Below are 21,036 nucleotides of genomic sequence, written 5' to 3'. Positions count from 1 at the left end.
TAGAAGATATGTAATGTTTTGCATGTTAAAAACACTATATAAATAATACCTCATTCACATTCTCTACCAGGGTCCTTGCTTGTAGAACAACATTGTTTTTGAGGATTATCCCTATTGTTACACGTAGGTTTAGATAACCTTAAATTGCTACATAGTATGCCATTGTATGACTCTTCCACAGTTTGTTTACCCATTCCATTCCTGAGAGTTTTTGTTGTTTTTAATTTTTCACTGTTAAACCAATTTACAATGAACATTCTTGTACAAAAAGGAAAATCCAGTCTTTTTCTAATTTAAATAAAAAAGTATTCTGGCAGCTATATCCTGAATGAAGATCAGTACACTTGGAATCAGTTTCACTTATTTCCAGAATCGGAATTACCCCTTCCATACAAACATCATGTGTGTCACTCACTCTAGCATTTAGCTGGGGCTGGTACTTTGAATGCAAAAGCTTTAAGCAAAAGTTACTTTTCTCAGCAATTTGCAAGTCATGTCTCATATAAATTTAGGTCATTTTGCCCTACAAATGCTAAACAGAAGACAAAATTGAATGTTTTTTAAAAATTAAAAAAAAAAAAAAACTTTGAGAGCTCTGGCTAGCAGACCTGAGGAATAAAGCATATTAGATTGTAGAAGAATAACAGCCTGAGTAAGTGTGAATTCTGTTTTTAATTCGTGATAGAAAACTGGGAGTGACCTCAAATCATCTGTTCTTACACCAACTTTCTTAAAAACAGCTGGGAACAGTAGCCACAGCTTCTTGAGGTGGACCATGTCAACATTGTATGCCCATAACAGTCAAATTTTCTGTTATGTCCAACTGAAAGAGCTTATGTTTGAATTGCAGCTCCCTTCCTTGTTTTGTCTTCTACCAACAATGAAAAAGGATTGTTAGTATTCTCTTTTAAAATAAACAAACTAGCCTTTCTTCTCCAAAGGAAACAATATCAAGTCCTTTTTGCTTTGATTCCTAGGACTTGTTTCATAAATTTCTGAAAGTGATGATAAAAGTTACCATAGATTACCTCTGTTGTCCTTCTCTGAAGGGTACACTCTTAGAACACTGACAGAGAAAATCCCAGGTTTATTGAACCCATAAAACAGCTCCTGAGTTCTGGTATTTTGTAAACTTGAAGTGCACTGCTGTACTTCACTTGCCCCCTTTCCTCTTACTAACACCAAAAAGCTAACTTCTTCCAGGTATATTTATTGTTTTTGCTTTTTGTTTGGGCATCCAATTGATGCCTCTGAGTCTTGCCATGCCCTATACTAAAATCAACCACCAAAGTCCATTCAGTCTCAAAAAACTTCTGAAACTCCATTTATTCCAGAAAATACACTACAACCAATTAAAAGAATCTTACTAATTGCCCTCTTTTATGCATTTCCATGTGAATATGCTTTATGCACTATCCCAACGTATTTTTATCTTTTAATTTCCATTGCCTGCAAAATAATTTGTATATTTAAGAATATATACCCCCATTGCAGTTTAGTACTATGTTCAGTTATTCTTTTACTCAGCAGTTTTACTTTAGCTATAGTCAGTCTTGCCTCAGGTATACTAAAGATTATGTACAAGGGTGTTCATTGCAGTGCTATTTATAATACAAAAAACTGGAAACATTGCAATGATTCATTTCTAATGGACTGGTTAAATTAAGGTATATCCATATGCTTGGATATCAGTTAACTGGCACTCAATATATGTTTATTGAACGAATCAAGGATTATATTGTTAAGTGGAAAAAGTGCAAGGTACAGAGCAGTACCTATTTTGTAGAAAAAAAACATGGATGTATATGCACAGTATTCATTCATATACATGCCTTGATGCATATAATATTGTTGGAATCATAGACAATAAACCGCTAACATTTGTTACCAGTGGGTCATGGATATGGATGTGAGGAAAAAGTGTGATGTTTACTTTTAACCTTAAAAAAGCAAAACTAAACCTCAAATAGAGAAGACCCAGAAAAGTAAAATGATTGAAAAGAATGTACATACCCTTACAGATTGAGTCTTTTTTCCTACTTCTTTACATAGCACTTCCGCTTCACTCTTCTCACTGTCCCCTGTTTTGCCTCTGTGCTTTGCCTTCTGTTTGGAAATACCTTCTCTCTTCTCTTGCACAAATCTTTTTCCTTCATCATAAAGTCTAACCCCTTCATGAAACTTTGCTGAACTATTCCATTTCAAAGAAGTCTCTCTTAACATATGCTTGATCAGTATCATATGATTTCACACTTATTCACTTAGTAATTATTTCACTTATTTTCCTGCTGTATTTGAGTATAGATTTAGAGAATATTCTTGGCTTTGTTGCATTTGCTTTGTACACATCCAGCATTACCAATAAGTGTTAAGGAATTTTTTTCATTCATTTTTTAACATTTTAATGTTAAAACTTAATCTAGAAAGAATACTTAGTAGTCTTGTTTTCAGTAATTATCCCATTTAAACCATTTGAAATTAGAGATTTTCATAAATTGATATTCAAATCAATATTCTGTTTAGAAAGGTACCACTAAGAAATACTAGAGTAATGTTTTGGGCATTAAAGAAGATACTACAGGTCATACTTATATGGAAAAGTACATGGAATCAGAATTGTCTTTATTTTTAACTTGTCATCTAGCCCAAGGAAGAATACTTTATTCACTAGATATAGTAGATTTAACATTAGGATCATATAATTATGTGTATTTGAAGCTCTATTATTAGGTACATACACATTTAGGATTGTTACAGCTTCTTGATAAATTTGCCATTTCATCACTATAAAATCTCTCTCTTTATCTCGGGTAATAATATTCTTATCCTTAAGCCTACTTTGTCTAATATTAATATAGCCGCTCCAGCTTTCTTATGATTAGTGTTTATACAATATATCTCTTTTGTATCATTTTACTGTTCACTTATCTGTATCTTTAAATTTACAAGCGTGGCTCTTATAAATAGCATGTTATTGGGTTTTGCTTTTTTATCCAGTCTGACAATCTCTGTCATTTAACGAAAGTGTTTAATCCATTTACATTTAATGTAAATTTGTTTTATACTTTGAAAATTGCTCATTTAGGTCTGTTGGGATGCATCTTAGAATCATCTTTACCCTGGGCTAGAATAGCCCTACTCCTAAAGCATGGCCTTTCTGAGAATTCAACTGAGTGTTCATGTTCAATGAGTTTTATCCACTCTGGCTGGTTGGAACTTCATCCCTCCAGCCTTTTGTGATCTCCAAAATCTCTGTTCAGTTTGTGGCTCCTGGATGGTGGTTTACTGCCACACCTTTCAAGAAGACACTGGAGCAGGTTTTGAACATTTCAGATGTTCAGCATCTGAAAACAGTTATCTTATATATTTTGTTCAGTTTTTTAGTTGTTTACACAGGGGAGTTATTCAGTACCAGTTAATCCATCCTGGCCAGAAGTAAAAATCTTATAATGCATACATATGTTTAAAGCCATTCTTTTTTTTTTTTTAATTAATTTATTTTTGGCTGTGTTGGGTCTTCGTTTCTGTGCGAGGGCTTTCTCTAGTTGCGGCGAGCGGGGGCCACTCTTCATCGCGGTGCGCGAGCCTCTCACTGTTGCGGCCTCTCTTGTTGTGGAGCACAAGCTCCAGACGCGCAGGCTCAGTAGTTGTGGCTCACGGGCCTAGTTGCTCCGCGGCATGTGGGATCTTCCCAGACCAGGGCATGAACCCGTGTCCGCTGCACTGGCAGGCAGATTCTCAACCACTGTGCCACCAGGGAAGCCCATAAAGCCATTTTTTTTGAGAATAAGAATATAAAGCTATAATATAGAATCATAGACTCTGTATTATGCTAGAGAAATAATCCAGTGCACTTATTTGAAAGATGAGATACTCCAATAAAGATGTTAAAAAAAGTAAAATAAATAAACCCATGCAGTAAGATACAAAAAAAAGATGAGAAAATTGGGATACAGCAAGCTCAAGTAACTTGTAACAGATTGCACTATGGGTTACTCATAAAGTCAGTCCATATCTCAGGTTTTCTTAATATCTGTCCACTGTCCTGTCCATGATAGTAATCTTCTGAAAATTTCTCCTCTGTTTGAAATATAATTTGAAACTGGCAAACTTTTATTTTAGAACCCTTATAATTTAAACATTCTTTTCGCTTTATTATTTGTTATATCAATAGTATTGTTAATCCTGCTGTTAACACAGGCACGAAAAAAGAATCTTTTAGAATAATCGACATTCTGTGCAATGTCAATATAAAACCTAGAAAAGGAGACACTTAGTTCTTTTAATATAATTGGGGTTTTGTTTGTTTTTTCAGCTTGTTTTCCTTGCTGTCTAAAAAACATAACAAAGTTCTGGAACAAGCCACACAGTCCTTGAGAGGTTCGCTGAGCTCCAGTGATGTTCCTCTACCAGATTATGTAAGTAGTTACCTTACTTTGTCAATAAAAAAATTTTCCTTTCATTGCTAAATTTAAAAGTAACAATACCCCTCTCTTCCCAAGATCTGGCTGTGATCTTGTTCCCTGAGAAACCTATGGTAGGTAAATAAAGGATTGGCATCTCAAATCAAGTGAAAAAATTTTTGATGATTATCAACAAAATTGTTGAAGAAAGTCAACCCTAAATCAATGATTGTTAATAATTAGAAATCTTATTAGTCAAGAAAACCACTCAAACTAATTACAGAGAAACAAAAGGAGGGATTTTATATAAGAAGTGTGCAAAGGTTTCTCACGGAACTCAAGGGGAAGATGTACACCTGGATTTCAGGGAATGAGAACCTGAAATGGAAAAGCCATTGGATTCATTCAAAATAGCCTGTCTTGGGACTTCCCTGGTAGTCCAGTGGTTAAGAATCCGCCTGCCAATGCAGGGGACACGGGTTCGAGCCCTGGTCCGGGAAGATCCCACATGCCGTGGAACAACTAAGCCCACGCGCTACAACTACTGAGCCCGTGCTCCTAGAGCCTGTGCTCTGTAACAAGAGAAGCCACCGCAATGAGAAGCCCGCACCCCGCAAGGAACAGTAACCCCCGCTCGCTGCAACTAGAGAAAGCCCATGCATAGCAAGGAAGACCCAGCACAGCCATACATGCATACATACATAAATAAGCAATGATAATTCTTAAAATTAGAAAAAAAAAAAAAAAAAAAAGCCAATCTTTCTGGGGCATTTAGTTTCAGTTATCTGCTTCTTTTTGCTTCAGTTTTATTCTGCCGCTGCTTTCCGTAGGCCCGTTTTCCCTATTTGCTGACTGAAATAGCAACCCCGACCCCTCCCCCACCCCCTTTCCCTCCCAGCGCTTAACATGTCCTTGGGAGTGTCATGCCTTTTGCTGACTGATCAGAGTCCTAATTCTCAGATCCTGGGAGAGAGAATCTAATTGTCTCTGCTTGGGTCAGTATGCTGCTCCGATCTCGTCAGTCATGGTCAGCAGAGAACAGCAGTAACGTGTTGCATTTGTTCCCTCCTCTTTAAAGATGAAGAGCTTATTACCACCTGACCTCGGGGGATGATGATGGAATAGAACCCAGCACAGGGATGAGCATTATATAATAGGAGGGGGAACTCGTTATGAGTTCCTTTAGGGCTGTGCCACTGTCTGTGACACCTCTTGTGTTTTGGAACATACCTTAGATGAGGATGCTAAAAACTTTCATGTCACGGACCACAGAGGTAGTTCATCCAGTTCTAATAAGGACCTCCCTGTTTGTTTGTCTGGGGACAACTTAATGAGTTGATATTTAGAAACTTTAGGAGAGAATTTTTATATTCTAAGTTTGAGGTGGTGATGTGTACCAGACAGCCGGAGAGTTGTTTTGCTTGCTTCCTGCTGTCGTTTGTTTCATTTCTAAATGGTTGTGCTGATATGAGACTGTGGGAACAGCACCCAGTCCAGATATCAGACGCTGATAAACAGAGATAGCTGTGTGCAGCCACAACCTGACTGGTGCTATTTTTCATCTCTTTTATTTATTTATTTAGTGTGTGTGTGAGAGAGATGTTATGATCTGTCTTCCCATTATGAAATTTAAAATTCCAAATTACTTCTCTCCTACCAGAACAATTAGTATCTTTTAAGATTTTCCTGCTAGTTGAATATTCTCAATTTCTTGGAAAAATGAGCATTATAGTTGACTTAATTCTATCCTTGTCATGACTTGTTCTAAGAAAAATAATTCTTTCTAATTGCTCCTTGGAAACCTCAGTTGGGGCCAGAGTGGCAGTAGGGATTATATTTATTAAGAACTTGAATTTTGTTCATCTGTAAGTGTTTTGTAATTTTTATACACATATTATTTGATTTATATAGTATTCCTGTTAATTCTACAAAAATGTGTTGAATGTATGTAGTACTGAGGTTGCCCTAGCGGTGTTCTCCTTTAATCAGAGGCCAGAAAATTGATATTTCTTTGAGAAAAGAGGTCATATTTAACAGTATTTGCCAATCATGGAGGTGATTATGCAGTGAAAGGACAAGTTGAACTCGTAATGGACATATGAATTCTGTTGAACTTTACAGGTCATTGACTGTTTTCCTCTTGCGTGAAGTTTTCACTGAGTAAAACTGAATTTCTTGAGGCATCCACTTCCTAGAAATACAAGGAAAATTCCATTTGGAATCTGCCATTGACAGTCCTTATTATAACATTTGTGGGTATGAGACTTTGCAAATCACAGCATTTTCCAAATGGGTTTATGAACTTGAATTTTGCTGCCTTTCCTCGGAGCTAAGTGCAGAGGGTGGGTAACACTGATTCGGTAGTAGTGTTGATAACTGTGAATCACTCCTCCTGCCACTGAGCTGAAAGGTGATTAAAGAAAACAGTAGCAACCTTAAAAGTAAGTACTACACTATGTTCTTCTTTGGTGATAACTCATGTTTTATTGGTCGGTCATTCCCGTTGCTCAAAATACTACGTATAAGTGAGTGAACATTTGAAACCATATTCTCATTATCATTCTCTTTTAATTTGGTCATTAACTGGGCAAATGCAGTATGTTCCCTTTTTCTTCCCCAGAAATTTTACTTGTTAAGTGTCTCTGCCAACAACCACATAAAATTCTGTGTCCTTGACTAATGCTTTAGAAAACTTGTCTGTAAAAGATGGAACAGGAAAACGAAAGGGTCTTAATGCAGCAGTGGATTCCTGGATGTATACTTTCTACAGCAGGATTGAGAGAACTATAGTAGCAAAGTTTGAATAACTGTGTAAAAATAAGGATATGTTTTTCTTCTCACTGTAGTACATAGAGTACTTTCAGTCTACCTAGAGATTTCTGAGTTTATTAAGAAAATGTTGATTCTCATTATACTGTATAGTTCACCAGTCAATTGAGTAACAACATAGAAAGCAAATAGCGAGTTACAAAAACATTAGTATTAGTACTTTAGTACAGCCATGTTTGTCTGAACATCTCAGGGGAAACCTGAAGCCTTCAACCAGCTTCTAGAGAATGAGGAAATTCCCTGACTGCTTAAGGGAAAATAAAACAAAAAATTATACTCAAGTTCTCCATGGGGAGAGAGAATGCTCACTACAGAGAATGATAGCTGGTCAGAGAGTGATAAAGGTGTCTAGGAAAGCTAGTGAAGTTCAGTTGAGTTGGCTGAGTTTTGGTGTCTTTATATCAGGGTTTCATAAAGTTTAATTCAGTGACTAAAGAGACATGAGAGAATTGTTAAAGAAGAATCTTTCAACACTTTTTTTTTTAAATAGATTTATTTATTTTTATTTATCTTTGGCTGCGTTGGGTCTTCGTTGCTGCTTGCGGGCTTTCTTTAGTTGCGGTGAGCGGGGGCTACTCTTCGTTGTGGTGTGTGCGCTTCTCCTTGCGGTGGCTTCTCTTGTTGTGGAGCACGGGCTCTAGGCACGCGGGCTCAGTAGCTGCGGCGCACGGGCTTAGTTGCTCCGCAGCATGTGAGATCTTCCCGGACCAGGGCTTGAATCCGTGTCCCCTGCATTGGCAGCCAGATTCTTAACCACTGCGCCACCAGGGAAGTCCCAACACTTTTTTTTTTTTAATAAGAATAAACCTCTTAAACAACTTTGGTCATATAAAACAGAAGCTGAATATAGACAATGAAGCAAAAATAATAAGTGAGTTATAGTTGTTTTTTAAATATAACCGTGGCTTTTAATTATGACTGTTGTCACATGTCATGTAAGCATTGTATCCCTAATTTCTAACAATTATCTTAGCAACTAGTTGAGATGAGAGGAATCTAACTTTTATTCTAGGTGGAATCATAAGGAACCAAAATTTATTGCCCCATGATCATCAAAGAATTTTTGAACCTTTTCATAGGACCAACTTTCTCATCTCATTCCAAACGTAAATGCAAAGGCACAAGCCAAAAAGACCCTGGCCAAAGAGTAAGGAGCCAGATCAGAAAAATCAGGAGAAGTATAAACAGTAACTAAGAGTTTATCCTCAACTTGCTAAAAGCAAGTACAGTCGACTCCCCCCTTAGCCACGATTTTGCTTTCTGAGATTTCATTTACCTACAGTCAACAGCGGTCCAAAAATATTAAATGGAGAATTCCAGAAATAAACAATTCATAGTTTGAAATTTCACACCATTCTAAGTAGTGTGATGAAATCTCTCGACATCCAGTTCTGTCCTGCCTGGGACATGACTCATCCCTTTGTCCAGCATATCCCGACCATTAGTCACATAGTAGCCATCTGGGTTATCAGATGACTGTTGCAGTATTGCAGTGCTTGTGTTCAAGTAACCCTTATTTTACTTAATGACCCCAAAGCATAAGAGTAGTGGTGCTAGCAATTTGGATATTCTCTTACTGTACATAATTCATGAATTAAACTTTATCATAAGTATGCCTGTATAGGAAAAAACATAGTATACAGTTGTCCCTCGGTATCTGAGGGGCATTGATTCTAGGAGCCCCCGCATATACCAAAATCCAAGGATGCTCATGTCCCTTATATAAAGTGGTATAGTACAATTGGCCCTCCATATCTTCAGATTCTGAATCTGAGGATTCACCCAACCACAGATAGAAATTTCCATCCAAGGTTGGTTAAATCCACAGAAGTAAAACCTGACAATATGGAGGTCCAACTGTATATTTATTGGAAAAAATCCACGATGTGATGTAGGATGGTGAGTGATTGCTGATGGTACATGGTCTCTTTCGGGGATGATAAAAGTGTTTGAAAATTAGATTGTGGTGATGGTTGCACAATTCTGAATGTACAGAAAACCATTGAATTGTACATTTTAAATTGACAAAGTACGTGTGGTGTGTGAATGTTATCTCAGTGAAGCCATTAAAAAAAAAAAGTAGTACTTGGAGCACTAGGAAAAAGAAAAAAAGAACTATTTGTTGAACATAATAGCATATAGATACCAGCTTGGCTGGCATTATGGCATGAGGGTGAATGTTAGAAAAATAAATTTTATACTTCGGGAAAGTTAATATTTTCAATTAGGGAAAATGTTTCTTAAGTAGTGTCTTGACTTTAGAAACTGCTAAAGTCAATTAGATATGCAATTACAAAAAGATATGTGTATTTTTCAGCCTGGCTTAAGAGCAAAATAATGGAAACAAGCAAAATCTATCAATAGCGGACTGATTAAAGTTTAAATCTATCCAATGCAGTGTTCTGCGGACATTTTTTTTTTAACAAATTCAGTCCATATAGGTTTATCTGAAAGGATATCCAGAACACTTAAATCAGTAGAAACAAACAGAAAACCACACTTTATAGTATGTAGGTTATATGTACATGTATGTTTGAAAATATGCATTTAATTTTTCTGGAATAATTCATAAGAAACTATTAAATAGTGGTTACCTGTAGGGAGTCAGACTGAAGGGAAGGGAAAGTAGAACTTACACTTTTTGCCTTATGCTCTTCTTTATAGGTATAGATCTTTACATTTTTATCAAGTATAGGACTTATTTTCCCCTCCTTCCCTCCCTTTCTCCCTCCCTCCCTCCCTTCCTTCCCTTTTTTTTATTCCCTCCCTCAGTCCTTCCTTCTCTTCTTTATTATTTTCAGATAATTTTAGACTTACAAAGAGTTTTCAAGAATTTCCATATATCCTTCACCAGCTTTCCCTTTTGTAAATATCTTACATAACCATAGGACATTTTTCAAAACTATTAACCTTGGTACAATACTGTTAACTAAACACAAATCTCATTTGAATTTTACCAGTTTTGACACTAATGCCCTTACTCTTTTCTAGTATCCAATCCAGGATGATCCCACATTGCATTTTGTTGTCACGTCTCCTTAGTCTTTCCTTGGATTTCATGACCTTGACACCTTGGAAGAGTACTAATCAGTTATTTTGTAGGATGTCCCTCAATTTGGGTTTGTCTGGCATTTTCTCATGATTAGATTGATGTTATGCTTTATTGGGAAGGATACTACAGAAGTGATATGCCCTTCTCAGTACATCATTTCAGAGAATATATGGTGTTGGTGTGTATTACTGGTATTGATCACTTCACTGGGATGATGTCTGTCCAGATTCTTCACCGTAAACTTGCTGATTTTCCCTTTGAAATTCCTTTATGTTTTATATAGTAGTTATTTCCACTATATTGGAAATACTTTATTAGATTATTAAATATTTCCACTATATTGGAACAGTATATGGGGGAGATACTTTGAGATGGTGCCGATATCCTGTTTCTTCCTAAACATTTTCCCACAAATTTTAGCATCCATTGATTGATCTGGCTTCAGCATTATTTTACTGATTTATTAGTGATTTTCTGTTTGTCTCATTCCCTCTAAATTTATTATTAGAATTCTTCTGCAAGGAAGAGTTGTCACCTCTCCCTGATGTATTTATCTATGCAGTTGTTTATTTCTATCAGTATGGACTCCTGGATATGAATTTTCTTCTTATCATCCAGAACTGTTGTTATTTTGTTACTCAGGTTGTTCCAACTTTAGGCGCTGGGAGCTCTTTCAGGTTGTATCCTCTGCCCTTTGAATATGCGTCAACCTTTTTTTTTTTTTTTTTTTTGCGACCTTCAAGATGCTCCAACTCATCTTGTGTTTCCCCTGCTCCAGCCCTAAAATCAACCAGTTCTCCAAGGAGGATCATGAAATTTGCATCAAGATCTTTATATTGATAGTTACTTTCCTAATGTCAAAACCAATGTAAAAAACAGAGCCCGATCTTGTGAATAAGGTTGCAAATCTTGTGAACATCCCTAGAAACAACTGCTTTGAACTTAAGTATTAACAGATTCCAAGCCCCACACTGATTAGGTCCCAGGAGGTTTCTTCTTTAGAACAATTGATTTTAAAAATCAAATAAATGAGGCCTCTAACAAGTGAGCAAGCTCCACACCCTATCCCTGCCACTTTTCTTCCTAATTAAAAACCAGGCCTGACTTTAATATAATCAGACTGATTTTCTTGGTTGTGTTATAACGTGGCTTTGGATGCATTTCTGAACTACGAGTTCCAGAAATGTTCTGAGAATACTTCTAAGGACAGTTTTAGTTGGAGGGATCCCCTCTTGTTTAAAAAAGAAAAATTTCTTCATTCTTAAAAAGCACACCTGAATTGAGGTAAAGAATATTGCCCTTTCTTTATTCCTAAGAGGAAATTTGTCCTGTCCCTTCTTATGGAATATGGTAGAATATTCTTTTTAAGGATTTTTTTAAATTATCATTAAAAATACTTAAATAACTTTTATGTTCCTTCTAAAAGGAAATAGGATGTGTTTGCATTGAAATCTGGCAATGATTAATTAACCTTCTAAGAGAAGTTTAAAGAATACAGAAAACCCTTGCATATTAAATTCAGTAGCAGTGTGTGATAATTTAAGAAATCATAGTGATTTCTTAAATAACAAAGAAAGTTTGAAGAATCTCAGGAAAAGCTGTTTTTATATTAGCTCTGTAGAGCAGCAGGTAAGAATATTTTCACTACAATGGGAAGGGGGAAAAAAAAGAAACTGCGATCACTGGTTTTTAGAAATTTATCACACATTGCTACTGAATTTAATATGCATGGGTTTTCTGTATTATTTAAACTTCTCTTAGAAGGTTAATTAATCATTGCCAGACTTCAGTGCAAACACATCCTATACACTACGAAATGTAAAATAGATAGCTAGTGGGAAGCAGCCGCATAGCACAGGGAGATCAGCTCTGGTGCTTTGTGTCCACATAGAGGGGTGGGATAGGGAGGGTGGGAGGGAGACGCAAGAGGGAGGAGGTATGGGGATATATGTATATGTATAGCTGATTCACTTTGTTGTAAAGCAGAAACTAACACCATTATAAAGCAATTATACTCCAATAAAGATGTTAAAAAAAATCATTATTTTAATTTTCTGTTTGCTCGAATTTTGATTGTTTTTCTCTCTTTCTCCCTTTCTGCCTGAGTTCATAGTTCCTAATAGGAAGAAAAGAAGTCTACTATTTGGAATTTTCTTTGATATATCCTTGATTTGCATGGCAAATAGAAAGCAGCTGTCTATTTAAGCATCTAATTCTTGAAACCATAGTCCCCTCAAGCGTCATCTGGAAATAATGTAGCTTGTAAAACAAAGCTAAGAAGAAAAGGCAATGTTTGTTTTATGTGGGATGAATGATTTCTGTTGGGGTCCTTTAATTCGGCTATTATGAGGGTTATTAAAAAGCAGTATTACAAAAGAGATTTAAATGAAAAGAATTTTTTTGAGCTGGTATCTTATTATTACAGTTGATTATAGTCAAAGCTGCAAAATTTTATAAATGGCACTTTATTATAGTTTCTCCAAATAAGACCCCCAAAAACTAGTCATCTTAACTCATTGTATGAGTGGAAATTCAACTCTTTCCATAGTGGATTTAATTTCTGAAAACAAATTGTATTTGAGAATTCAGCTTTGCCTATTTTCCTGGAAATTTCATGGCTTTCTGAAAAATTCTTAAGAAATCTTACAAGAGTATTTGGGGATTACCTTATAAATGCAAAAATGAACATGAAAGCAACAGAGTTTATCTAGGCTTCAGGCTTTATTGGAAGACTCAATTAACACCAGATAAAGTTAAGCCTAAATTGTTTCTTAACTTATTTATAAATTACTTGAGTTTCTGAGATGTGAATTTGGAGATCTCAGTTCTGAGAAGCAGTATGCTTTGGGAAACAGAAGACAAGTTAATTTGTGGTTTGACAGTTGTTAGAGGCTATTCCATGATTGGAGTGTATTGGTTTTTTTAATTTGTTAACACAACATAGTATTTGTTTTTGATAGTTGACACATAAGAACTAAGTTTCAGTTCTTAAGTGTACTTGGTACCACAGAAATAAAGTTACTTAGCATGTTTGATTATAAATAGGGCAGGCATGGTTAATTATTTTTATGCATTTGAGTCTTATCTCTCACCTGGTATCTTCTATGATCTCAAATTTGTATTTTGACTGAGGTCATAAGGAGAATATTGTGTTACTCTGAAACATATCTTTTTTTCTTGAACGTACAATGTTAATTGATCAACTTAGCAAATGAATTAATGACTTATCCTTTTTAGGGTCATATTCTAAGCCTAAAAAGTACTGAGCCTTTAATAATCAGTATTAACTCTTTTACGAAGTTATCTCTTATGTATCATACTGGTCAGTGAATTCCAATTAGAGTAACTTTTGTTTCATTATTAGTAGTGCTTTAGCTTATTAACCAATTCCAAGTCCTAAATTCCCCATACCCATTGTGAATTCTCATATAATTACTAATATCATCCAGGTTAACAGTAATATCAGTTACAAAAGAGTAGTACATGCATTAAAAAAAACTCCATATGGTACTTGAAATTCCCTATTCTTTCATCCAGCAAGTAATGAGCAACTGCCGTCTTCTCAGGCACTTTTCTCTGCCCTTTAAGACATCAGTGGAGATAAAAATCTCTGCCCTCATGAAGCCTACGTTCTAATGAAGAGAGATGTATAATGATTGTATGCATGGGCAAATGAATGAACAAGTGAATGAAATGTAAGAAGTTCGCATGGGAAAATAAAGCAGAATAAAGGGGTTGGGAGCACAGGCCATGGGAAGGTAGCAGTGTAATGGGTGGTTAGTGGAGGGTATGCCTCATTGAGAAGGTGACATTTGAGTAAAACCTAAGGAAGGAGAAGCAGTGAGTCATGCAGAGGTCAGTGTGTTCTAGGAAGATGGAACAGGGAGTGCAGAGGGGTTGAGACAGGAGCCTCCGTGAGCCCTGACAGGGTATAGTGGCTGGGAAGGAGATTATCTGGACCGTATTTATAATCCTCTTGAACAAATGCATATCGACGGGTGATCCAGAAAAGTTTTGGATAGAGCAACAGCCTGAAAATTAGAAGACCTATTTTTGGGGTTTTGTTTTGTTTTGTTTTGTTTACCTTTAATTTGCTGTGGGCTTGGGCAACTTATTTTGCCATTCTGACCCTTGATTTCCTTGCCTTTAAAGTGTATCTTAAAGTAGATTTTTTGTGTGCGATTTCCTTTTCCAGTGTGATTGGCATTCTCTGGTTATATAGAAAGGGATTTGTATTGCTGCAATGCACAGCAGTTATAGGGGACTCCACTCTCATTGTATTCTGTGTGAACCGTGTCACCTGAAACATATCCTAGAATACAGTGTGCATGGTGTACCCTGGAGTTACACAACAGTAGTGGGCCTGGGTGAATGGCGAGACTCAATAGGAAATATAGAATGATGATGCAGACCCTTTCTTTAAGGATTTGAGACAGCCATTTGTAGATATCACAGAGTGATGTACATATTTATAGACGAGATAAATATCAGCTTATGTTTTATAGAATGCTACAAATAAGAGGCTCCTCTGAGAAGGCATCATAAAAGTTTTGAGTGGTTTTATTCTGAGTCTTACAGAGTGGAAGGGCCTTTAATTAAGAGTCAGTATATATGATGGTTAGGCATATAAGCTTTGTGAGGAGAATTCTTGGAACATAGACCCAGCTTCATAGTTTATTAGTTTTCTTGAAATTTCCCCATGAAAACAAAGAGAATGCATCAATAAACATAACATTTACAACAAAACTAGGTGACAGGGTAGCCACATGAAACCCAAAATACCAGAGGGTAAGTACAAACTACCAAGAGCTACAAGATCCTTGCAGTATCTGTGTGAGAGCAACTAGAAGGAATGAGACCGCCAAGGGATCTGAGAAGTAGCCAAAAGGGATTCACTGGAAAGTCCACAGGCCAGTTTGAGAAAAGCACCTGAAACTGGTAGGGGTTTTGCATACCCTAACTCAGAGTCGATTGTCAGGGGTCTGCTGTAAGATCTGAAGGGGTTCCAGCATCTGGGCCCTATCGACTCTTAAAACTAAATAGCTGGGGGCTTCCCCAGTAGTGCAGTGGTTAAGAATCCACCTGTCAACATTGCAAGGGACACGGGTTTGATCCCTGGTCCGGGAAGATCCCACATGCCGCAGAGCAACTAAGCCCGTGCGCCACAACTACTGAACTTGTGCTCTAGAGCCCACGAGCCACAACTACTGAAGCCTGTGTGCCTAGAGCCCGTGATCCGCAACAAGAGAAGCCTGCGGACTGCAATGAAGAGTAGCCCCGGCTCGCCATAACTAGAGAAAGCCCGCACACACCAATAAAGACCCAATGCAGCCAAAAATAAATAAAAAATTAAATCTTTAAAAAAAAAAAAAATTAAACTAAATAGCTGAAGGTCTCTCCTAGGACCAAGCCCCACACTGAAGTGAAGCTGCTAGAATTGGAGCCCCCAGAGAAGGTCAGGGACAATAAGCAAAGAAAAAAGAAAGTTTCAGATAAATGTTGGGTTGGAGAAGAGAGCCAGGAGATTCCAGAAAGTGCATGACCATGTTTATGAACACTTTACATAAACAAAGAAAAGGTGGTCTTGAAACTAGCAAGTGCTACCTTGACCTACCCTCCATGAGAAAAAAGTCGGGAAAACTAACTTCATTAAAAATGAGCAAAAGAGGGACTTCCCTGGCGGTCCAGTGTTGAGACTCCACGCTTCCAATGCAGGGGGCATGGGTTCGATCCCTGGTCAGGGAACTAAGGTCCCACATGCCACACGGCCAGAAAAAAAAAAAAAAAAAAAAACGTGAGCAAAGAGAAAAAGCTCAGTCAAATTCAGTGCAAAGAGAGAAGAAAAAAGAGAATAAGGAGAATAATATGTCTTGTAAATAAAAGCATGATATATACCCATGCTTTTAAAATAGATAAGTGTCCATCAACAGATGAATGGATAAAGAAGATGTGGCACATATATACAATGGAATATTACTCAGCCATAAAAAGAAATGAAATTGAGTTATTTGTAGTGAGGTGGATGGACCTAGAGTCTTGTCATACAGAGTGAAGTAATTCAGAAAGAGAAAAACAAATACCGTATGCTAACACATATATATGGAATCTAAAAAAAAAAAAAAAATAGGGTCATGAAGAACCTAGGGGCAGGATGGGAATAAAGACGCAGACCTACTAGAGAATGGACTTGAGGATACGGGGAGGGGGAAGAGTAAGCTGGGACAAAGTGAGAGAGTGGCGTGGACATATATACACTACCAAATGTAAAACCGATAGCTAGTGGGAAGCAGCCGCATAGCACAGGGAGATCAGCTCGGTGCTTTGTGACCACCTAGAGGGATGAGATAGGGAGGGTGGGAGGGAGGGAGACACAAGAGGGAAGAGACATGGGGATATATGTATATGTATAGCTGATTTACTTTGTTATAAAGCAGAAACTAAAACACCATTGTAAAGCAATTATACTCCAATAAAGATGTTAAAAAAAATTTTTTTTAAATCATTTGAAGTAACAGTGGTTCAGAGAATGTAACAAAATTGTCTAGAATTGCATAGCTAACAACTAGTTGTCTGTCTTGATATTAACGTGACTAAAAGAAAACTTTTTTTAAAACAAATATATCAGTGCTTGTTCATTGCCAAAAATAAAATAAATAAAATAAAATAGATGAGAACTGTTAAATAACTTTTCAAAACAACTAAAAGAAACTAAGAAAATGATATAGGATATAACAGAACAACAAATCAGAATCACAAAAACCCAAATGGACAAATTTTATTTCTAAATAAAATTAGAAATAAAAAATTATTTGGGACATGTAGACTATCCATAAAGAGAAAGTATTTAGTAAATAAATAGATATAATGCCTTAAGAAAAATAGAAAGTAAAAAGGAGGAAAAGCTTAAAAACAAAAAGAAATGAAAGAAAAATGATTCGCGAGAAAGTGACTAAATACTATAGGCAGAAATCCTATAGTATTTATAAAATATATATATAAAATGGGAATCCCCCCAAGAGAAAAAAAATACTTCAAGGAAACTTTCCTAAAATTATGAACGAAAAAGATTTGAAACTACATGTTGAAAGAACATACACTGTATGCCTTGGAAAATCAACCTAGGACAACAAATACCAACACATACTCCAGTGAAACTGCAGTTACAAAGCTAGAGAGAAAAAAATTTGAGGGGTACTCAGGCAAAAAGTCCAGGTCACTTTTAAGGGAAGAAAATAAAATTGTCAACAGACTTTTGGGCAGTGTCTTATGCCACAATAAAATGGAATAACATTTTTAAGATACTCAAGGAAAGCAAATGTGAGCCAAGGATTTTATATCCCACCAAACTGACTTGCAAGTATAAGAAACACAATCTTATGAAATCTAGGAACTCTGAGAATATTGTTCCCTTCCTGAGGGCTCTACTAGAGTAGTGGTCAGCAAAGGTTTTATATAAAGAGCCAGACAGTAAATATTTTAGACTTTTTAGGCTACATTGCTATCTTTGTCACCTATCTTTGTGTGGGGTGTTTTGTTTACAACCCTTTAAAAATACAAAAACCATTCTTAGCTCAAAGGCCATATTGGGACAGGCCACAAATCTCACTTGGCCCATGGTTCGTAGTCTGCCAACCCCTGTACTAGAGAAAGAACTTTAGACAACCACAATGACTGGAGAGATACAAACATAAAGACTGGTGATAAGCATTATCTATATTTTTACTTGTAGAACTAGCATGAAACAAGATTCACAAAGGAGAGAGTGTGGTATAGTATGTAAAGGCTGTGTCTCTGGCAATGCAGATACATCACAACTATTAAAATATGGAGAAGGGAAATGGTGAGAACATGTAAAAAGTAAAATAAACTGCTGATTGCCTGATGGTTAACTGGGAGTTAAAGGATATTATTTCAGGTCAGATGCTGGGAGAGAAGTGGGAGAAAGAAGAAGAGGTAATTAGCTGATTTGATACTGTTTACAGCAGCAAACCAGTAGAAAATGACAAAAAAATAAGAAGACAGGAATTATATAGTTATTCACATAGGGGTAACCATTAGAAGAAAAATACAAATTTCCTGAATACCAAAAAAAATACCAAAAAATAAAATATAAAAAGAAAGCAAATAAAATATACCACATATGGAAAGGCTAGTTATATAAAAGACCTAGAAATATATATATATAAATATAAAATTATATGTGAAAGCATTGAAACCAAACAAATTGATCTTCAGTCTAAAACTCCATTGATAAGAACTGGTTGAATGAATTTTGGTACATTCACACAGTAGAGTACTATCCATCTATAAAAATGAATGAAAAGTATTTCTATATGAAGTTCTATAAGTTGCCACATAAGCATCCTCAGGGTAGGTTGGTGATATCCATTTGTATCTTTTTATTTGAAAACAAAAACAATGGAAGGACAAACTATAAAAAAAATTTTTTTTAATTGTTACCTATAAGGAGAGTAAAAGAATAGGATGAAAGTGACTGAGAAGGATAAAGCTAGATTGAGTAATTCTTGATTTTAGATTTAACTTAAGAACTACATAAATAGTTCCTAAGAAAAAGTTCCTTCAGTAGAGTTGGATTGAATGTTAGTGATTATACATATAACATGATTATAAAACAGTTTAAAAGAACAGTCTCTAAAATTTAAATAAATTGAAATAAATAAACCTAAATATATATCCAGTAGGTGGTATAACCAAACATCCAAGTGACTCTTTATCCCTAGGAGGCTGTACCTTAAGGCACAACTGAAAAAAAAAATTAAACTGTTTTTACTAATCACATGTGTGTAGCAACCTTGGTATTGTTATTTCATGACATGGGCTTTTAATGTAAGATAAAGCAAATGAGTAATTGTACACTATTCTAATTTTGTTTTCCCCATTGCCTTGGGAACCTGGATTCTTGGCATGGGAGCAGTATATGCAGATATAAAATAGAAGAGATTGAATAAAAACTCTTTGATCTTAGTTTGAATAGGAAGACTCTGTATGGACTCTGGTTTTTATTTTTGAATATCTGTAGCTATGTCTAGTCATTCTACTTCTGTCCTTTGAACTCACAGAAGCAGTGACCAGCCCAGTAGCACAGCATTGAACGTCGCTAGCAATCAGATTTCCACTGAAAGGAACAAGCAATTTATCCTGCCTTTCATATAGGATGGTAACAAAACAATAGTTATGAGAAAGTTCCTCTTTAGAGAAATGTTATAGCTGATAACTGAAAAGGGAATGATATAATTAGAATATCACCATTTAATTAACCTTAATAAATTAGTAGAGCCAAGCAGTGGACATGAATAGCCTCTCACTTACAAAAAAAGAACCAGACATCATGTGCCTCCTGATGTAGAACACACCACCATTCATGAAGGAGTCTTGTTTTAAAAACAAAAACAACAACAAAAAAACTAGTCTGATCAGGCCTTTAGATTCATCTACCAATTTACTGGAAATATCTAGAACAGAGAAACATGAAACACCACCACCAAAATCCAGATTGCAAGAAATTATATAGGACAAATAACCTGGTTTATTCAACTAATAAATTACAGTGAAAAAGGAGAGAGAGAGAAAAACACCCTTTAATAAAGTCCAGTTGCACCGTAAAGACTTTATTTGGATCCTCATTCTCACAAAGTGTCTTAAAAATAGGAACAAAAACCATTTTTTGCCTAATTAGAAAGTTGAGGACTGACTGGATATTTGATAATTTTCACAGATTACCATTAACTTTTTATGTGTGAGAATGGCATTATGGTTACAGTTTTAAAAGAAGAATCTTTATCTTTTGGAGATACTTACCAGTATATTAATAAAGGTATATCTGGGGTTTGCTTCAAAATGACACTTGAGGGGAGGAAGTGAGTGAGTATAAAGAAACAAGATTGGTCCTGAGTTGGTAATTGTCGGAGCTGGGTAAAAGGTAAATGGAGGTTCATTATACTGTCCTATCTTCGTGCTGTATATATTTGAAATTTTCCAATTAACAAAGTTAAAGAGGTTGCACAACAGTGTGAGTATACTTAACACTACTGACATGGTAGAAAAATGGTTAGGATGGTAAATTTCATGTGTATTTTACCACAGTTTTTTTAAGTTAAAGAATATGAGCTTTGGAATCTGAAAAAAAAACTACATTTAACCTGCCTGTGACCTTGACCTAAACCCCTCTGATCTTTGGAATAAAGATACAGACATAGAGGATGGACTTGAGGACACAGCGGGTGAAGGGGAAGCTGGGACGAAGTGAGAGAGTAACACTGACATATATAGACTACGAAATGTAAAACGGATGGCTAGTGGGAAGCAGCTGCATAGCACAGGGAGATCAGCTCGGTGCTTTGTGACCACGTAGAGGGGTGGGATAGGGAGGGTGGGAGGGAGGCTCAAGAGGGAGGGGATATGGGGATATATGTATACATATAGCTGATTCATTTTGTTGTACAGCAGAAACTAACCCAACATTGTAAAGCAATTAAGCTCCAATAAAGATGGGGAAAAAACATTTTTTTTAATTAAAAAATAAATTAAAGAATATGAGCTTTGGAATCTGAAAAAACTACATTTAACCTTCATGTGACCTTGACCTAAACCCCTCTGATCTTTGGTTTCCTCATTTATTAAATAAAAACAATAATACCTTGCCCATGGGATTGTTGTACCAATTAAATGAGATAATGCATAGAAAGCACTTAGCGCAATATGTGGCATGTAACTTTAACTATATAAATATGT

General features: G+C 36.0%; 1 protein-coding gene across 3 annotated transcripts in view; it reads left to right on the top strand.

Moving 5' to 3' along the window:
• Positions 1–21,036, top strand: part of DYM (dymeclin) — a 385,877-nt gene that overhangs the window by 257,617 nt on the left and 107,224 nt on the right. For all 3 annotated transcript variants that reach the window (XM_068563053.1, XM_068563051.1, XM_068563052.1), the window contains one exon: positions 4,316–4,418. In XM_068563053.1, coding sequence (XP_068419154.1) covers positions 4,316–4,418 — 103 coding nt within the window. The remainder of the gene's footprint in view (positions 1–4,315; positions 4,419–21,036) is intronic.

Source organism: Eschrichtius robustus, chromosome 14 (genome assembly GCF_028021215.1).
Source record: "Eschrichtius robustus isolate mEscRob2 chromosome 14, mEscRob2.pri, whole genome shotgun sequence".
In the NCBI taxonomy this organism is placed as follows: domain Eukaryota; kingdom Metazoa; phylum Chordata; class Mammalia; order Artiodactyla; family Eschrichtiidae; genus Eschrichtius; species Eschrichtius robustus.
Note: the sequence above shows the minus strand (reverse complement) of the source record. Positions and strands in the feature narration are given on the sequence as shown.